At 40.2% G+C, this 20171-nt stretch overlaps 1 protein-coding gene across 1 annotated transcript in view; it reads right to left on the bottom strand.

Moving 5' to 3' along the window:
- fasn (fatty acid synthase) overlaps positions 1-20171 on the bottom strand; it is an 88042-nt gene that overhangs the window by 17154 nt on the left and 50717 nt on the right. Inside the window, exons 17-38 of the mRNA XM_061967060.2 lie at positions 19902-20093; positions 19076-19156; positions 18735-18920; positions 18216-18395; positions 17060-17263; positions 16630-16946; positions 16148-16549; positions 15038-15202; positions 14817-14932; positions 14296-14450; positions 11662-11865; positions 11365-11515; positions 9723-9901; positions 9460-9579; positions 9125-9247; positions 7561-7784; positions 5749-5950; positions 4460-4611; positions 1078-1169; positions 597-991; positions 304-495; positions 10-219 (exon numbers count right to left, since the gene is read on the bottom strand). Of these exons, the coding sequence (XP_061823044.1) occupies positions 10-219; positions 304-495; positions 597-991; positions 1078-1169; positions 4460-4611; positions 5749-5950; positions 7561-7784; positions 9125-9247; positions 9460-9579; positions 9723-9901; positions 11365-11515; positions 11662-11865; positions 14296-14450; positions 14817-14932; positions 15038-15202; positions 16148-16549; positions 16630-16946; positions 17060-17263; positions 18216-18395; positions 18735-18920; positions 19076-19156; positions 19902-20093 (4242 nt within the window). The remainder of the gene's footprint in view (positions 1-9; positions 220-303; positions 496-596; positions 992-1077; positions 1170-4459; positions 4612-5748; positions 5951-7560; positions 7785-9124; positions 9248-9459; positions 9580-9722; positions 9902-11364; positions 11516-11661; positions 11866-14295; positions 14451-14816; positions 14933-15037; positions 15203-16147; positions 16550-16629; positions 16947-17059; positions 17264-18215; positions 18396-18734; positions 18921-19075; positions 19157-19901; positions 20094-20171) is intronic.

Raw genomic sequence — 20171 nt, 5'->3', positions numbered from 1 at the left:
AGACATTACCTTTGGTGCACTGCAAGCCATAGCAAGGCATGCTGAGCTTGGAGGCAAGCGCCTTAAAAGCAGCAATAGAACCCTCAATGGGATGGACGAGGAACAGTGGCCTCTCCTGGCTCTGCACATTGTTGAGAGGCGTCACTGTGGGGTCGTCCGGGTTGACAAGCAGCTCCGTCAGATCCGACTCTGACAATGTGCGCATGACGTCCTTTTTCACTGTGGAATACAAAAATCCCCTTCAGTGAATTCAAATGTAAAACAATAACATTTTCAATACAGAGTTCTAATTATTATCAATACCATTGGATCCTTCCGGCTTCTTACTGGACAGTTCACGAAGCTTATTGATGGTCAACTGCCGAATCTCTCTCATGGCCATAACAATGTCATAGTCACGCTCGAGAGTCTGTCGGACCTCCACACCCATTAAGGAGTCGAGGCCTAAGTCAGCCAGTGAGGCATCAGCGTTTAAGCTGTTAATATCCCGCACACCTAAAGGAAGAGGGCCAAAATGAACGTGCTATGAACCCTTTTAACTAGATACACCAATACTAAACACGTGCAAGTAATAAAGGTTACAATCTAAATATTACCCAGAATGTGTGCGACAGCTTCCACCAAGTCCTTCTGGCTTCCTGCCTCACTCTTTACGACTGTGCGCTCTGCCAGCACAAAGCTGGACACCACCGGCCTCTGCTGGCACAGAAAGTGGTCGAGCACATCCAGGCAGGAGGCAATGCGCTGCGGTAGGGTGCCGCCAATCACTGCGTCATTTCCACCCATGGTTTCAAGCACCACGCCCACATCACCAATGGCGCCCCATTGGATTGCGAGACCGGGGAGGCCGTCGTGGCGCCGCTTCTCGCACAAGCGCTCCATGGCGGAGTTTGCGTAACCGTAGTTGCTTTGTCCGGCGTTGCCACGGCCGCAGCTGACTGAGGAGAACGCCACGAAGTAAGCCAGTCCTGGACATGAATTTCTTGTGGCTCTAGAGAGAGAAAGAGAGAGAGGCTTCACATACCCAATCTACTTTTCTTATTAAGAGAAGGATGATGGAAGTGTGGTGTGTCTCACTTGTCCAAGTTCATGGTGCCATCATATTTAGGCTTGTTAACAGCTTTGAACTGCTGAGGGGTCAGATTCTCCAACATGCCATCCTGCAAAACCTGCAGGCATGGGAAACAAGGAGGGACAAGTATAAAATTAGCAAAAGTACTAACAAATATTCAAGAAGTGTGAAAGACTCATATGATAGAAAAAAAACTAACTGACTAGGTCCTAGTTTATGCTATTGCCATCTTTGGGTGTTTATTTGAACTCTGCATTGTGCAATTAGACACCAACAGAGAGTTTTGCGGTTTGAAAGCAAAGCTCCACATTGTGTATTTTATGGAGACACCACATTTATGATTCTGCCTTTCCATGATTCAAACTTACCAAAGCAGAGTCCATCATACAAACTCCCTATTGTGTTCAGGAGTCCATAAAAATATTATCATTATGAACTTCATGTACACATATTTATTACATCAAATATTTTTTTATCAACAATAAAAATAAAAGCAACTTCTATAAAACAAATTTTAGAAGTTTTCACAAGTGCCCCAACTTATGAGTGTTTTGAGATACGAGCTATTTCTCTGCAACTGTTATGCTTCAAGTTGCTAGCAAAAATTTGAGTTACAAGCCTCGCCGCTTCTCGTTGGCATAGCGGATGTCACAGTGAACCCCGTAAGATCCGCTCAAAACATTTAGTCTTAGCTTAGCTAGCATTAGCTTACAGCTAATGATGGACATAACTTTGTTTTTCAACCATGGAATCAAAGAAAGTGAGTGTGAAGGACAGTGCTGAGAAGAAGAACAGGATGATATTCACTGAATTAAAGAAATAAATCTGTGATATTAACTCACTACATGCAAAGTGAGCTATGTCAAGCCTTTATTTGTTATGATTCTGATCATTGTGGTTTTTGAAACCTTTACATTTTCTGAGATTTTTAATTCAAAGTTTGCCATAATCATCAAACTTATAACAAATAAAGGCTTGACATAAGTTAAAATCGGTAAGAGTTGATAAGTTAATATCACATGTTACTAAATGTTACATTCTTGTGTAATTTGCCCATGATTAAATTCTACAGAAGAATATTAATTTGTTATATTTATTTACAAATATATCTTTATGCCGCGTATGTGTCTCTTGAGACCTCACTGTAAGGTCATGTTACCTCTAAACTAAACCAAATAGATGCTAATGCACACTTTTCCCTCTTTTTTTTCAAAGTAAAAATTGATAAGAGAACCGTTAAGGAACCAAATCGTTAAGCAGAATCGAAAATGGAATCAAAACCGGAAAAATCTTATCAATTCCCAACCCGACTACTTAATAAAACTACTGTAGTAGTTTTCAGTACATTCTATTGTATTGTTTTTATACAATATTTGTCATATAAAATGTTGTTTTCATTTCTGAAAGGCATGTTACATTTTAACATTCTGCTGTTTTGTGGGGGGAAAGCATTAATTGATTTAAACTAATTTCAATGAGTGGCGCTAATTTGAGGCACAAGATTTTTTAATTACGAGCTCCCTCTTACACACAATTAAACTCGTAAATTTAGGTGATTTATGCTTTAAGCCAGGGACGTCACGTCAAACTAATTTTCATAGTGGGCCACATCACAGTCACAAAGTCCTTAAAAGCCGATTCATGATATTCGGTCCCTTCAGAATTTTGCGATCGTCCATATTCACACAAATTCAACCATCCATCCATCCATTTTCTACCGTTTGTCCCTCTCAGGGTCGCGGGGGTGGCTGGAGCCTATCCCAGCTGCATCCGGGCAGAAGGCGGAGTACACCCTGGACAAGTGACCACCTCATTCACACTCACATTCACACACTAAACCCTCCAAATTATGCGTGGCCTCGCAACTTTGCAGAATCCCCGCAATTTCCCCACACATTGGCCAGTCATCGGCATTTTGGCCAATCAAATTTGTCTCAGCAGCACTCAAATGCAGCGCAACTGTCTAACCAATCAAATGTTTCCCTGTATCACTCGGGGAAATTTTGCCCTGGAATTGATCTTGGAATAGATAGTTGTTTTAAATAATATCAAGTTAAGAACTGCATTTGCATGCATTGCATGTGTTTAGTAAACATTTAAATACATTTATTAAGAAAGATGAAAAGTCTTATCGAACCACATGGCAAAGCTTTTCAAAGCTTTCGGGGGCCACATAAAATGATGTGGCGGGCCAGATGTGGCCCCTGGGCCTTGAGTTTGAAATCTTAAGCATTCACACCAATTTTGGAACAATTCAGTTAAAGCTATCTGCTAGCATGTTTGCCATTTTTGTAGGTAATATTGTAAAAGTAATGGATATTGTTACTTTACAGCGTGGCACGGGTGGTAGAGCGGCCATGCCAGCAACTTAAAGGTTCCTGGTTCGATCCCAGCTTCGGCCATCCTAGTCCCGTCCGTTGTGTCCTTTAGCAAGACACTTTACTCTTGCTCCTGATGGGTCGTGGTTAGGGCCTTGCATGGCAGCTCCCGCCGTCAGTGTGTGAATGTGTGCGTGAATAGGTGAATGTGGAAAAAAGTGTCAAAGCATTTTGAGTACCTTAAAGGCAGAAAAGCGCTATAAAAGTAAAATCCATTTACTATTTAAAATGATAGAAAATTGTGGGAAAATGTTTGCGGTAAGTATTTTTAGTATTTAAGCCAAAACATTTGTTAAACCAATCATATAATTTGGTTATGAGGAATTTCTCTAAATTATGATTATTTGGAATCCACTTCCAGTAATTCCAATTCCAAATGAACATTCTAAAGCCAATGCATTTCAAATTCCAAATCTTCAAATACATGGAAATATCATTTTAAACATGGAATTTTTCACAAGACTGTTATATACGCACCACCATATACTATTGATGCTGTACAAAAAGAAAGAGAATAAGTAGGCAACAAGTAGGCGGAGGAACAGGTCATCGCGCATCTCTACATTGAGGAAAGACATGGTCACTTTCATTCCTTTTAGTTCACTTTTTTCCTTTTTTTTATGTCTTCCAAACATGAGACAGACAAGATCTGATGGCAATACAATGCTCTGAAAGTGGAAAAATGCTCACCAACACTTGCTGTCCAAGCAAACATCATCAAAGGTAAAGATGAACATGTGCTCATATGAAGTTGACAGTGATAACTAAGCAGCATAGTGGTCTCATTGTTGATACTTCCCCCTTTCAAACAGGTGTTTTCTACTGTTTTATTACATTTTTGGATTTAATCTCTTTGCTATTGTATTTTACAAGTCCTTTGAGTGTTCTGTGGTCTAATTTAGACATTGTTCCAAATAAAACTCGACTTTCGTTGCCCTCGTAGGAATGGAACTTGTACGTAGGCCAAGGAACTCCTAAGCAAATCCCTATTGCACAAAAAGTGACTTACCATGGCAAGGTGGAAGACCCCGCCCACTGTGCCCAGCTTGCAGGCCTCGGTGATGAGCTTCTCCGCTCCCTCCGGCGTGCTGACGTCACTGGTGGACACCAAAACGTCCACATTCTGACTCCGCCACTCACGCACACGCTTTGCCTGGTAACCTAGCAAAAGTTAAAATAGAGGAGTTACAGCATCACGAGGAGAACAGTGCTGTCTAATTGTCCATTCCTTTTCGCTACACTACAAGAAGTGGAAATCTAAGATTAAGTATCTGATATCAAGGTTTTAATGTACATATCTTAGCTACAGGATCAAGTAGATGAAGCTGCTTGTTCAGTGAATTTTAGCATGGGAGGAAGGATACCTGTACATTCAAAAGGGCTGTTTTTGGGATAGTTTGGTATTTTGTTTTATGAAATTATTCTTGACATACGCTGGTCTCTGATAGTGATGTGCTGATCAATACTGAGATAATGTATAGAATTACCAGGAACACACTGTAAAGTAACTAAATCCTTGCGATCTCGTCTAAATGAAACGCTATTAGTAGGAACTACTTTTTCCTCCGCCTAGGTAAGTATGTAATGCCCAAGCGCAGCGGCAAACTGCTGTGCTCAATCATTCAGGCTGTCATTTGTTTATGTAAGAAAATGACTGACAATTAAAATAAGTCACTTAGTATTATAAAAAAAGTTTGTTTAATTTTATTGTAGGTTATCTGGAGAGACTACATCCAGAGTTGAATATAAATAAGATAATGCATTCAGTGCAGAATAAGGCCATCCATTTGTTACGCTCTGTGACTTTATATTGGTTGAAGATGATTCCCCAAGAGCAGCAACACTTGAAATAAACTACTTTTTTAATAATATTACCAGACACATTAGGTATATTTGCACCAAGTATTGGTATCGCCGATACCAGCCTGAATTTTACTTGGTATCGGCGGGGAAAAAAGCTGTGGTATCACACACATCAGTAGTCTCTGACTGCTTGCTTGTCTCCTTATTTGCTCATTTAGGTGCTCTTGGTTTGAATTGTCTAAATAAGTCATGTTCAACATTTAGCTGACATTCTTCTAGTTGTACATTGATATATAATTGATTGATATTGATTACAACAGACAACACAGCAGTCATTCAAAGAGTTAAAAAAAGTAAAAAACTTTGCCTTGATCTGCAAGTTAGTATTCAAAAGTAACTTCGTCGTTGAGTTTAAATCATTGATCCGTTTTAGATGTTCACTTTTTGTAGCTGTGCAGGTTTTAAGTAAGTTTAAGTTGAAGCATTATGCCATACCATTCCTAATTCCAGATCTGGAAGTAAGCACCAGTTTTCGGGCTCCTTTTTCCGTCAGCCACTGAGCAAGCTCAAGGCCGAAGCCCCCAAGTCCCCCAGTGATGATATACGAGTGGGAGGGCAGGCAGTAGGTACGACAGAGTGCTGGAAGCATTAAAGGGGAAGCAGACTGGAGTGATGTACTTGTGTCCTCGCGGCACACCTGTGTGAAGAAACCAACTGGTCAAATGATACATTCATACACTACGTACAATACATGAGCATACAATAATTTCTTTATTTTACAACATTATTTGTGTTAGTCAGTTCTTTAGTACTTTTCCCCCAAGATTTTGCTTGATATTGCCAGTAGGGGTGTTGAAAAAAAATAATATTGATTCACATCCAATTCCTATTTACACCGATTTTAAATAGATTCATCATTATCCAAATGTTTTTGTATTTTTATTAAGGATCAATTAAAAATATATATATTTTAGGCCATCTCTGTGCTTACTCAGCAGTCAAGAGGAGCTTTAGTAACCTGTAACCTGTTTTATCATAATTTTCGTACCAAATAATATATAGCAAGAGTCTGTTTGAATCGAAAATCATGTTAAATCGAAAATCAATTCTGAATAGAATAGTCATCCCAAGAATCGAAATTGAATCGGATCGTGAGTTGTTGTAAGATTCATATCCCTAATTACCAGGTGTATTTTGTGAATCAGGACGGATACCTTTATATTCATGAAGATACATTATTATACATTATACATTATGTTTTAAATTGCGGGCATAAATTTGAGTTATGGGCCTCCCCATCGCTAAATTGCATAGTGCTTGTCAGAATGAACCCTGTAAGATTTGCCTCTAGAATTCGCTTTTCCTTGCTAGCATTAGCTGTTGCAGTACATTCTATTGTATTGTTTTTCAAAACAATGCAATATATCTTATCTAAAAGTTAATTTTCTCATTTTAAATGGCATGTTACATGTTAAAAAATGGTGATGTTTTGGAAGAGCCGAGCGCAGATTAAATTTATTTAAATTAATTACAATGGGTCATGTTAATTTGAAATACAAGTGTTCATTACGAGCTCGGTCGCAGAACCAATTGAGCGCGTAAATTTAAGTACTACTGTACATCATAATAAATAATGAATCATAAAATGGACAGCCATCTTGATTTGACATAACATCATTATGTCATACATGTAGTATAATGTGATGTGATTTCATTACATGATGTAATAATGTCATGCCAATCCATGATGGCAATACACCTTGTGACTTCGATATCATTAGCTAGCCTTTGATAGTCAACTTTCCCGCCTCAAAATTTGCAGTGAGGTGAACACAAGTTCAAATATTATTGCAAATCGTTCCTGGAAGAACAACAGGCAAGCAGAGTGGATTATGTCGACAAGCCTCGGCTCAGCAGCTTGTGGAACCTTGTACCATCGTTAACTGCTTTAGAGGAAAATGGATGCCGCATCACTACAGACTGAAGCACGGCTGTAGTGCTAGCCTAAGGACCAGGCTAAAGGCTAGTCCGTGATTTCTATTACCGGTATCTGCTTTGTCGCTCATCTTTCATTATCATTCATTAGTGGTCGGTACCAACTCTACATTTTAGTATTTTACAATGCCTTTAATAAGTATGTGGCATATTGAAGGCTTAAACCTACATTGTGCTTTTTAGCATCCTTTGTTACAAGTATACAATGGCAATTAAAGAGACTTAACCCACACAAATAGCAAAGATCTCCTGTATTTGGGGGTATAACATATGTGAAGAAATTATAAAATGTGAGTCAAATTCATGACTGACCTGCAGGAGGACCTTGCCAATATGCTTGCCCTGAGCCATGTATCTGAAAGCCTCTTCTACTTGGTCCCTTTCGAACACATTCGTCTTTAGAGGCTGGACAACACCTCCTACAATGCCATCTTTCAACAGCTCAGACACTTCCTCCCATTCACGGTTTCCATCTTCAAAGAGAGCATCCAGCAGTATGCCATGGAATGCAACATTTTTTAAGAATAGAGCCATGCCTGTCGAGAGATGACAACAAAATCACAGTTGACACCAACGAATAAACTTTTCAACACAATTGTTCGAGGGGCCACACTTTTCTTGAAGAACTCAAAGGATGGAGGGTGCAGACTACTCCCTTAATTTTTCTTATTTTCTTGATTTATGTTTAATTTTTTTACCTCACCAAAACTCTACAGTAGTCATAAATAAAGTAATTCAGTATGAACCGTCATATACATATTACACCAGAAACAATGTTGACACTAGTGAATGATCGTCTACTGTATATGAGAAGAGTGCTTTGTTGGTTTTAAGGAGCAACTACAAAAACGCTTGAGTGTCCAAACATTTTCCATCGAGGAACGATCACAGAAAAATCAAAGGATACAAGGGTCAATTTAATATTTTCAATTAACAAACCCATTTACTGTATCTTAGCAGTAATGTGTTTGTACAAGTTGAGATTGCGGTAATAATAATAATAATGGATTAGATTTATATAGCGCTTTTCTAGACACTCAAAGCGCTTCACAGAGAAGTGAGAACCCATCATTCATTCACACCTGGTGGTGGTAAGCTACTTTCGTAGCCACAGCTGCCCTGGGGTAGACTGACGGCCCCTCCGACCACCACTCATCATTCATTCACCAGTGTGAGCGGTACTGGGGGCAAGAAGTGTCTTGCCGAAGGACACAATGGCAGCGATTTGGATGTCAAGAGGCGGGGAGCGAACCTGCAACCCTCAGGTTTCTGGCACAGCTGCTCTACTCACTACGCCATGCCGCTAAGAAGCTCCGGTATGCCGAGTTGGCAGCGGTTGCTGAACAACGGGGGCTGGAAGGCCACAGTTCTCCCTGTGGAGGTGGGCTGCAGAGGCTTCGTGGGCAGGTCAACTACCAGTATCCTTAAGAACCTGGGAATTCGGGGCCAGGCCTAACGTCAAGCCATCAAAGTCCTGTCCAGTGCTGCTGAAAGAGCAAGCCAGTGGCTCTGGATCAGGACGAGAGACAACAGCTGGGCTCCGAAGTGACCAAGACCATGAGATTTTATATTTAAGATACAGCACTTTATTGCTTTAAATTGCTTTTGAGACAAATTGCACTGAATTGTTTTTCATCCACTGTTTTACTTTTAATTCATGCAGGGTCCATGGCATTTTGGGTAACAATATCATTATTACCCAATCCCATAAAGCGACACCAAGGGGTGGGGTCCCGTAGGGGGAAAGGGAGAGGCGAGCGGGAGAGGGAAAACTTTTGTCTTCTTGTCTCTTATAATGATTGTGAACGATAGGCAAAATTCCCCAAAAAAGTGCAGTTCCCCTTTAAGATTCAGTTGCTATCTGACTTCTACTGACCGAGAGGAGAGTTGTTGGACAGGTCATATTTGCCAATTTCCAGGAATCGGCCATGTCGGGCAAGACAGCGAATACTTGCTTGAAGCTTCTCCTCGGCCAGAGAGTTTAGTACCACATCCACACCTGAAAAGCACACACATAAAACTTATTGTTCAATAGGCAGCTGAGATTTTAGCAAATATCTGATAAATATCATACAACTAAATAGACAAAATAATTTCAATCTTAAGACATAACGTAACCCAACAAGGTCAAATTTTAGGAGGGTGTCACATAGACAATCTGCTACATTATGTGACAATACAGTATCTGTTTCCACAGAGGAACATACATACCTGTGCCCTGAGTGTGGAGTAGGATGTGCTGTTCAAAGGATGTGTCTCTAGAGTTAGCAAAGGACTCCGCTGATAGCCTTGGGAACCTCTCCTGCAAGTAGGCGCGCTTCTCTGCTGAGCCTAAAAACATGAAAGAAAAAATGTGAACAAAATTGAAATGTACGATACAGTACTTGAATCTAATTGTAATTGAAAGTACGACAGTAAGATATTAAAACAGACTTATATTTCAAATACAATATGTCTGTGTTAAAGCCACTTACCGACTGTTGTGAAAACTTTGCAATTTTTGCTGAGGGCAATGGCAATGGCAGCTTGCCCAACACCTCCTGACCCTGAATGGATGAGAACACTTTCTCCAGGGCGCAGCCTGCCCCGAACCACGAGCGAGTAGTATGCTGTTGCATAGACGACCGGCACAGAGGCAGCCTGCTCCAGAGTCCTTCATGTCATAAGAGAAATTACATAGAATCTCTCTTTGGGACAGAATAATCAGACACTGACAAAAGAATGCTCACATTTTTGTATCATACAGTTCATGCAGTACATGTTGTTGCAGGTGCTTTTACTGAGCTCAATATGCGCAAGCAAGTCTTTCTTAGGCAGCTTTGATTGCAATTTTCAAGAGAAGTCCATTTAAAACGGTAAACCCAGATCTTGCTTGCCTTTCATTCAAGGTTTGTCACTGATTGAGGAATTATTTACATTTGATGTATCAGAAATGTTGTCATTACTTTATCGATATTAGGGCTACACATCCAAAATTCAAAAACAAACTGTCATCTCGATTCTCACTAACATGCAATCTAATTACAAAACTATGTATTTTTTTATTTTATTTTACCTAACGAGCTGCATCACAAACAAACAGCCATTTAACTTAAGGACTATGCTGCACTGTCGCTCGAATAACGGCCAGCACTTCTCTCGTCCCCAAGTACCGGTAACTCACAGCCAAAGTTTGACTGCCATCACACTACCAACTTACCACTTGTTTTTGACTTAGACTGTTTTCAGTCTATTCATTTCTATTAAAGGGGACCTAAGAATTTCCTCTTTTTTGACCAACAAATGTTGTTACAATGATGGTTACTCGTGTTGAACAATGTCAAAGCGTCAAATCAAATCATAACGCTGTGTTTTGCATACATTTTACTGTCGACAATGTGTTGAAAAAAAAATTGTGATGTTCGTGTTCAAGAGATATATAAACATTGTACCGTTTTAAAAGAAACATTTGATACTTTTGTAGGGGGCTAGCCATGGAGGGGCTAATTTTTATCTATATGGAATACCTCCACAAATGTATGATTGCAGATATACTCAGAAATTAGGTTACAAATGTGACTAAGAACCAAAATATTACACCAAAGCATATTATCTAGACCACAAGGAAGTGTTAAAAATGTAGATTAGAATCATCATTGGCCCCCTTTAATCAAAGTCCCCCGTCAACTGTCTTTCCCGTGAAGAATGGCATAAAGACCATTGGAGTTTCTTTGACATAGAACAAGACAACAAGGAGTCTATCTATCCATCCATTTTCTACCGCTTGGGCAGAAGGTAGGTTACACCATGGACAAGAGGCCACCTCATCACAGGGCCAACACAGATAGACAACATTCATACTCACATTCACACACTCGGAACCATTTAGAGTTGCCAATCAGCCTATCCCCAGGTACATGTCTAATAAGTTAATAGTAATACAACAGCATGATTTCTTTAAAATGTAAGCACATGGACCTGAACATGGTATTTATGCTTTTCCTAAGCTTGCATGTTATTTTATCATTATGTAATAATAATACAAAGCCCTCATAGAGGCAGTGTTATAAATGTACAGTACAATGTTCTTTCATATGAACCAACACTTCATACATCTACACACAGTGTGAAAGTTACCAGTTAGTAGGGACATCCCAGAGAAATCTTTTATCCGCATCCACACACGTCGCCAAGCCTTTAGCAGGTAGCAGTCCCATCACACGCCGACCGTTGGGGTCCAAACCAGAAAACTCCATGCCCAACATGCACTGCTGTAGGGCAAGGTCCCCTGGAGAGCATATATTAGTTTAATATTTTTGAAGTTACAATGTGACCACTCTTTTTGCTGGATAAGAAACAATATGACTTGCCATAGTATCATGTGTTGTTCACAATCTGTTATCGAGATGAAATATTTATTCTGTATCCACATACCTGGAATAGCATCAGGTGGTAGCTTGCCTGTGGCGAGCATTATATCTCTGAAGTTGAGCGAGCTGTAATAGACGCGACACAGCTGCACGTTGGGGTTGTCGGGTACAAAATGGCGCAGCGGTGAGGCAATCCAGCGCAATGACGAGAGGTCACCCCGAGTCAACACATTGACGTAAGCTTGCTCTGTCAATTCTTCATTTTTATCTGCAAATGACAAAAACACAAAATACTTTTGTGTCATCTAAGTTACAGCAGGTGTGAGGGTCGGGAGGAATAATTATTTGGTTCTTTGCTTATTTTGTACATCTACACCTTTAGAAAATTACATGACAAGTCCATAGGTTTTAAAGTAGAACAGAATATCAACCAAAAAATCCAGAAAAGAGCATTGATTAAAGGTAGTAATCAATTTGTATTGAAACAAAAAATAATTTTGACAGATGGGTTGAACAAGGCTTGGGATGAGATGAGACCAGATGAGCTCTTTGGTATTATAATGACTCCACATGTTTGGAGGCAGAGAAATTTTGAATATGACCACAATAACACCATCCCTTCTGTCAAATCTGGAAGTGGAAACATTCTGCTTTGATACTGTTTCTCTACTGACGTCACAGGAAGACGTAACATCATTGAAAGGCTTTATACCACCTCAACAGACGTTATCTCAAGGCACTTTCCCTTTAAAGCAGATCTACAACCACACTCCTCATACAATAAAGAGAACCAACAGAACCCCACATGAGCAAACACATGGCGACGGAGGCAAGGAAAAAACTCCCTCGACAGAAGAAACCTCGGCTAGAACCCAGGCTCCGTAGGACGGCCATCTGTCTTTATTGGTTGGGTTTAGAGACAGACCTTAATCAGCTTTGATCAAGGTGACAATGATGTCCACCTGATCACAGATGTAAGAAAAGTCTCAGTCTTCGTTCTGCTGCACCTGAGCACTGCCTTTGACACAGTTAACCACACTTTATTACAGAGATTACAAAACTGGGTGAGAATATCTGGTTCTGCTCTTAACTGGTTCAAGTGCTACCCCGATCACAGGACACATTTTGTTTGAATTTGTAACCGTGTCTCTTACCAAATGGCTATGACCTTGGGGTTCCTCAGGGCTAGATTCTGGGACGCCTCTTGTTTAACTTGTGCTGTACATGTTGCCACTCGGCCAGCTAATATGCAGCTTCAATGTGTCCTAACACAACTATGCAGATGACACTCCGATCTACATGTCACTGACGGCAGGTGAACGTTGGCCTGTTGATTTACTTTGTCCCTGCATTGAACAGATCAGTGTGTGGATACAAAACAATTTTCTTCAGCTTAACTCAGACAAAACTGAAATCATTGCCAGCGGCCCACAAAAGCAAACAGAAAGGTGTTAGTCGCCTTGAGACCCTATCCCTGAATCCCAATAATCAGGTTAGAAATCTAGGGGTAATAATGGACTCAAACTGGAACAGCCACATTAAATCAATAACATTAGCAGCTTTTTACCACCTATAAACATTACAAAATCAGAGGAATAATGTCTACATCACTCTTAGAAAAAAAATTCAATGCCTTTGTCTCCAGCAGGTTAGACTACTGTAATGGCCTTCTCACTGGGCTCTCAAAATAAGCTGTAAAGCAGCTGCAGTACATCCAGAATGATGCTGCTAGAGTCCTGACTAGAACCAAGAAATATGACCATATTAGTCCAGGGCTTAAAAGTCACTGCACTAGCTTCCTGTTGCTTTAAAACAGCTCTCCTTGTGTTCAAGTATTTTCATGGTCTTGTGCCGAAGTACATCTCTGACATTGTAGAACTATATGAACCATCTCAAACTGGGAACCTCAGGTAGTGGTCTCCTGCTGGTACTCAGAGTCAGGAACAAACCTGATGAAACTGTGTTTTAGTTGTAAGCTCCTAAAATCTGGAATAGTTTTATTGAATATGTAAGACAGGCCTCAACGTTGGCAATGTTCAAATCCAGGCTGAAAACACTTTATTTCCGAATGCAGCTGAGATAGGCTACAGCACCCCCCGCGACCCCGAAAGGGACAAGCAGTAGAAAAAGAATGGATGGAAATTATTTTATCTACACTCTTTGATTTTACTTTAAATTATGATTGTTTTATGATGATTCTATTTTATGATTTTAACTTGATGATAAGTCTTGTGATTATTATATTTTTATTTTTGTCTTCTTGTAATTTTCTTAAAAGCACTTTGAACTGCCATGTGTATTAATTATGCTCTATAAATAAATTTGCCCTTACTTTGATCCAATAGCAAATTTGTGGAGGCAGCTGAAATTCCAAGTTGCCAAACCACAGCCTCTAGATTTTCAGGATTTAAAGGAATAACCCAAAATCCCTCCTGAGATGTATGCGAATAAACTTGTGCTTTCCAACAAGGGTTTGTGTCTCTGAGTATTTAGCCAATTTTTGCTTGAAGATCAAATGCTTGCTTTATTTAAAGCTACTTTTTCTGCATTTTTGTGTTGTTATTTTTCTCTTCTTACCATAAACATAATAGAGTGAATATGTGTTGGAAAGCGAGCCAACTTACACAAGCATTACTAACTCCCCACTTGTTTACAGTATGTCTGATGAAGAAAATCCTTGAACACTGACATGTCGTACCAAGAGTTACGTGCTGGTGTCTGAAGACACCCCAGTGCCCATCTCTGAATACGTTCATGACAAGGTCCCCGTCGAGCACTGACTGCATGGATGGATGGTCCAGCTGTAGAATTGGCGCGTCTGACGAGCCATTAAGATTTGACACAAATGCACAGCTGGAGAACGAAAAAGGATGAAATGAAAACATTTAAAAAATATGCTGCATGACCCACTCATAGTGATTTATTACGTAGATGCAGTACATAGCTTCTATTTATTGTTTCAGTACAACTCATTATGATATATCTTTTTTAACTCAAATTAGCGTGAGTGCGACAAGATGACAAAACGTAACTTATAATCACGTGTGACCGATATCGGTTAAACTATTCAAAATGAAAAGAACCCCAATTAACATGGCTGCCTATTTGCATGCGTTTGTATCAATGTCCCCCTCCCCGCTCCTCCATTACCCACCTGCCACCCCAAAGCTGTAAACATAGGGGAAACACTGGCGCTTAAGGTTAGTAGTGATGTCCTACCGTATTCGGATGCCACGTGGTTCTTGCCGCAGACAGTTGACCATTCCCACAACTCCACAGTGGGCCTGAGAAGCAGTCAACCACACAGTAGAGTCTGAGGGCTCAGCCAGCGTTTTCTGTCCCAAGAACCACAAAGCAACAATTAAAAAAAGAACAACTATTGTGTGGCAATTAGATTGAAATAATTATTGCAGGACACTGGTTGGCAAAATCCCACAAACCTTGAGTGATTCCACCCACTTGTAGTCAGCACTGTCTACACCAAGGAAAACTGGTCGTTTGACGGGGGCCCGAAGGCGACAAAGAAATAGCACAGAGCCGTAAAAGGACTTCCTGATGGCCACCAAGCTGAGTGAAGAATCAAAAAAGACTTTCTTCCACTCGTCCTAAGTGAGAACATTAAGAAAAAAGCAGCATAATATCACCTCGTGCATTCAAAGACATAATATATTAATTGTCACTTAACATTGTTAAGCAGTATTAGGAGTGAAATGTAGCTGAGCAGCTGTTCTGGGTGTAAAATAGACCTTAAAATAAAACTTAATAAACTAAAATAGATATTTTTTAATTATATAAAAGTGTCAAATAAGGATATGAATTTTACAACTCACATTTCAATTCCGATTCTTGGGGTGACCAGTTGATTCAGAATTGGCTCTCAATTCATCAAAATTCTCGATTAGAACTGATTCTCTGAATATATTATTTGCTATAAAAATTATAATAAAACCTTCAAAACAGGTTACAAAAAAGGTTTAATATTTAAAAAGTATTTTTTTTATACATTTTTGCAAATCTTGAATGGATTTAGAATCGGGATAATTAACACTTGTGATTCTGATGTCAATCACCCCTAATGTCAAATATTCCAAAGTATGTTCGCAGTTTGCTGCGTTACAAATAAAATATTGTAGAATGTGTAAAATTTTTAATTTCCTATGTTCTCTCAATGTGTTTGAGGAAAACAGAATATTTATGCCCATTATGATTGTGACATAAAGTTGTGCATCAAGCGAGTCAAAGGCAGCATTTTGGTAGTGTTGTTTTAATGATCTTTCGTTAGGCCAGATCCCCAAAACACAGGGTGACCAACTACATAGCATGACAGAACAAACTTTGCCCGGAGGTCAGTATAGCTTCACAATGAATGCTAAGCAATAAACATGTGCATATAATTCTGATCCAAATAAGAGAGGAGCTGCTGCGGATGTTGAGAATTATTAAGTCTAAAAATTCTAGTATGAAGTCTGCATCTTCAAAGATTTGAACCGCTCTGAATGCAGTTCATGACTGAAAAAAGCTGTGAGGGATTCAAACATGTCTCCACTGACCTGTGTGAGCAGTCCGCGATGGCAGTTGTTCTCATTGGCTCTGGAGAGAAAGTTCACCATTTCCCCAAGAGTTTCCCCCTTTAGCAGAGTGTGGAGGAGAACAAACCCTCCTTGCTTGGCTCCAGAAGAGAGATTTGCCACCAGCACTCCAGGGTCCATCCTGAGCGGGCACCATGCATGGTTACAAACCACCAGGTCAGCCTCTCCAACCTTGCCTCCGGGGGCGGGACCAGACAGAGGGTCCCACTGAGCTGAAGTGACTGCCAGTTCGTCCAGAGTAGTCTGGTGGGGAGCTAGGAGGTCCTCACTGGCAGCTGTAGCAACATAGTCTACACGCAGCATTGGCTGGATATTGAGGATTTGTAGTACGTGGGAGAAGAGCTGGCCATCATTGGAAAAGGCCTGTTCAAAGGGAAAGCAAATCAGAAGTTACATAACTCTGCATTTGGCAGTTTTTTTTCCAAATTATTTCTCTTTCTTACTTCTAACACTTTGATCTTGCCAGGCGTGCTGTTTTCCATGGCAGTGTCCACACAGTGCCTGAGGGCCGGGCTGCGCAGAAGTCCCTGCAATAGACTGTCTTGTAGCAAACAAGCCCTCTCCTTCTCCACAGTCTGCTCCAGCTCTGAACAAAGGTTGCCATTCAGCTCCAGTTCACAGAGCAGGGCGAGGAGCCGCACCAAGCTGGGTTCAGAGGGCGCAGGGCTGGGATGAGGGCTTTCAGACATGCCCTGCAGGCCAGGGATGGAGAGCTTCACACCATGAGAGGACAACTTTTGCTGCAGTCTGTTAATTAATCCTGTGGAGGCCAAATAAAGTAAAACAAATGTTTTGTTCAACAGTTCATATCTTAGATACTTTACCATTAATGTAGTTCATGACTCTATACAATCGTTTTTTAGACACAAGTACCTTTACAAAGCCTTAGCTGCTCAGCAAGTATCACGTTGGCTTTCAGGCACTGCGTCGCTACGTAGGGAACAAACAGGAACTCCTCCAGGGTTGGAGGGATCTGCTGCTGCTGTCGACGTGGTGCAACAGTTGCATGGAGGCCGTTAATCTGGACTCCACCGGCAGCAATTTTGTCAAGGCAGCGGTTGAGGTGGACTCTCACAGCTATCAAAATAATTGCAATGGAAAAGTCTGATATCAGATAATATTACATTATGCACAGCAGATATTGCTCAGGCACCTGACTCATGTTTGTACAGTTTATTGCAGTGGTGTCCAATGTGGCTTATAGCCCATTTTTCACGTGCAGTTCATTAGTTTTTTGGGCCCTGGGCACATTCTACAAAATGTATTCATTTATTTAAGATATATTATTGTATATAACACTGATAACAATTTGATAGGTCACCTATAACACAAAAGCTTTAACAAGCTTAGCATATATTGACATGCATTGGATTGGTTTTAGCATTTTTTCCCGTTTAGAAACGCTAGACTAAGTACAGGGGGCAGCGTAGTAATGGTTGAATTTGTGTTGCTATGGTAACTGCTACACAACCCTTGTATCAATATACACATGCTATATGTCCAAGTCACCGGAAGATTTTCTGCCAATAGCTCAACCAAACCTGAAAACAGAAGACACATTTTAAACCACTCGCTCTTAAATGGGCAAAAGAAAGCGGTCAAGGATCATTTAAAAAAAAAACCTAACAGTAGTGCAACTACGCCCTGTTTGAAAGCGAACACTTTGCCCTTCCCACAGTACAAGTAAAATTCCTCTAATGTTAAAACTCACTGAACAAGAAACTTCATTTACTTTTATTCAGGATATGTGTACATTTTCACATCTAAAGCAACCATCAGATTTTCCTCATTACTCTGATGCCAAAATCATCCACGTAGACCTTGCACATCTCCTGAAAAATCATATTCCAGAAAACCTCTGAAGCCCAGGGTTTAAGATGTTTGTATAGAAATGTATCAACTTGACCTCCACAAACAATTTTCAATAAATGATTGTAGCTATTTGATTTGGTTGTCCCTAAAATAAAATAAAAAGTAAGGTGCCAATTAATTAGCATCTATTCATGTAAAAGTAGTTAGGAACACATACCTTGTTTTTCATCAGCATACTTGAGGACACTTTCCAGATGGAGAGCAGGATCAATGCAGACCGAACGGATCCTAGTTGGTAAGCGAAGACTGCGGCCCGAGAGACCGACCACAATCATCTGCAGCATGGTATCCAGGAAGGTCACCCAGTTTTCTGTCCAGTGCAGCATCCCAATGTCTCCTGACAATACCAAGAAAATAAAAAGCTTAAATTACAGCAAACGTATAGTTTATATGCCACTAAAATCCGGCGTACCGTTCCACCACGAGGAGTGGTACGATTTTTAACTGTTAATTGTGACATAACACAACTTTGACTGTTGTATTGACTACAGGCTCCCATGGAGGTTTTTCCAAAGATAAATATAGCAAAAAAGAAGATGTTTGCAATGCTGAAATGTTTGGTTGATTCTTTGATGGCATTTGGTAGGCAATTTTTTTTAGATAAATGTGTTGCATACATACAAACAAATTGAGCCTGAAATACAGTACATTCTGCTTTAGCTGGACCAATACATACCTGCATTGTTGGCTTCCAAGATGCCTTGAAAGGTCTTGCCATAGTCATAGCCGCGAAGTCGCAGTTCCTTGTAAATGTCATGTGTCAAGAGCTTCAATTTGGGGTCTTGATCGTCTTTGGGAGATCCCTGCCTTAACTGACTATGAAACGAATCGAGGGCTGCATCTTCCAGAACGCTCACTTTTCCTGAAAATTAGTTTATTTAGAACATAGCATTTCAACATACACTTATAATCAAAGACATGTCTTTACAAAATGTGTTTTTTTAAGCAATGACATACAAGATATATCTGAGTACATCTAAATATTCTCAATAACTATAACCAACAAAAATGACCTACCACTGACAGCCAGGTTTCCATTCTCTGAAACCTCAAACTTGTTGGTGGCAGGCATGTAACGCACTTCCAACTGTACCAAGCCTGTGAAGAAAAAAGTGGAAATAAGTGGGCTATATCATTCTCATACAGGATAGAGATGGGATGTAAACTAAAGGTTCAGCTTACAAGACCATCAACAAGAAACTTGGTGATAAAGAGACCACACTATTGGTGCAATGATTCATAAATGGAAGAAATTCAAAATAACAGTGTTTTATAACGAACAACTATATGAATGCAACAAGCCATGGGAGTATGTGAGGTGGTCACATGAGACCAAAATTTAGCTTTTTGAGATAGAGAAATGGTGAGTATGAGCTTAACAACACCATTCTTACTGTTAAACATGAAGTGAAATTATTCTGCTTTGGAGCCGTTTCTCTGACCAAAATCCCTCCTGAGGTGTTTGCAACCCTGGTGACCAACTTCAAGGAGCGTCTGATTGCTGCGCTTTTAAACGAGGGTTTTACCACCAAGTACTAAGTCATGTTTTGCTGTAGGATCAAATATTTATTACTCTCAGTCTAATACAAATTAATATTATAATGTTTATTGATATTTTGTCTTTGTTAGAATAACTACCATGAAACTGATGGACAGTTCATGTCTTTGTCAAAAGATAAACTCACAAAAGCATCAGGCAATCCTACCCTGCTGTAAATACATTTTGTTTGGGTCCCAGGAAGGTCCCAATCTAATGTGGGTGTTGAGCCGAAATAGTTAGAATTTTTGTAAATAGTGTTAATGATCTCAAATAACCCAGTGAAATCCTGCTCTGACAACTCACCAGTCTTTGGCAGAATTGTGGCCCTGTGGATGGCGACATCTTCAAAGATCACAGGAGTGGTATTCATGACAAGTCCCAGATTTCTAACCAAGGTACGCCAAGCCAGCACCAAGTAACCTGTCGCTGGGTAGAGGATACGCCCATCGATGCAGTGTCCAAGTAGGTAGTAGTCTGGAGACTCAGGATTTATGTCTGTTGGTCAGAGTTGGACACCAAGCACATACAATATGTGATGAAAAGAGAAACAGTTGTGTATTTATCGCTTGATGT

This window comes from Nerophis lumbriciformis, linkage group LG11, assembly GCF_033978685.3.
Source record: "Nerophis lumbriciformis linkage group LG11, RoL_Nlum_v2.1, whole genome shotgun sequence".
In the NCBI taxonomy this organism is placed as follows: Eukaryota; Metazoa; Chordata; class Actinopteri; order Syngnathiformes; family Syngnathidae; genus Nerophis; species Nerophis lumbriciformis.
The sequence above is the reverse complement of the archived record's forward strand: the minus strand, read 5'-3'. Positions and strand labels throughout refer to the sequence as shown.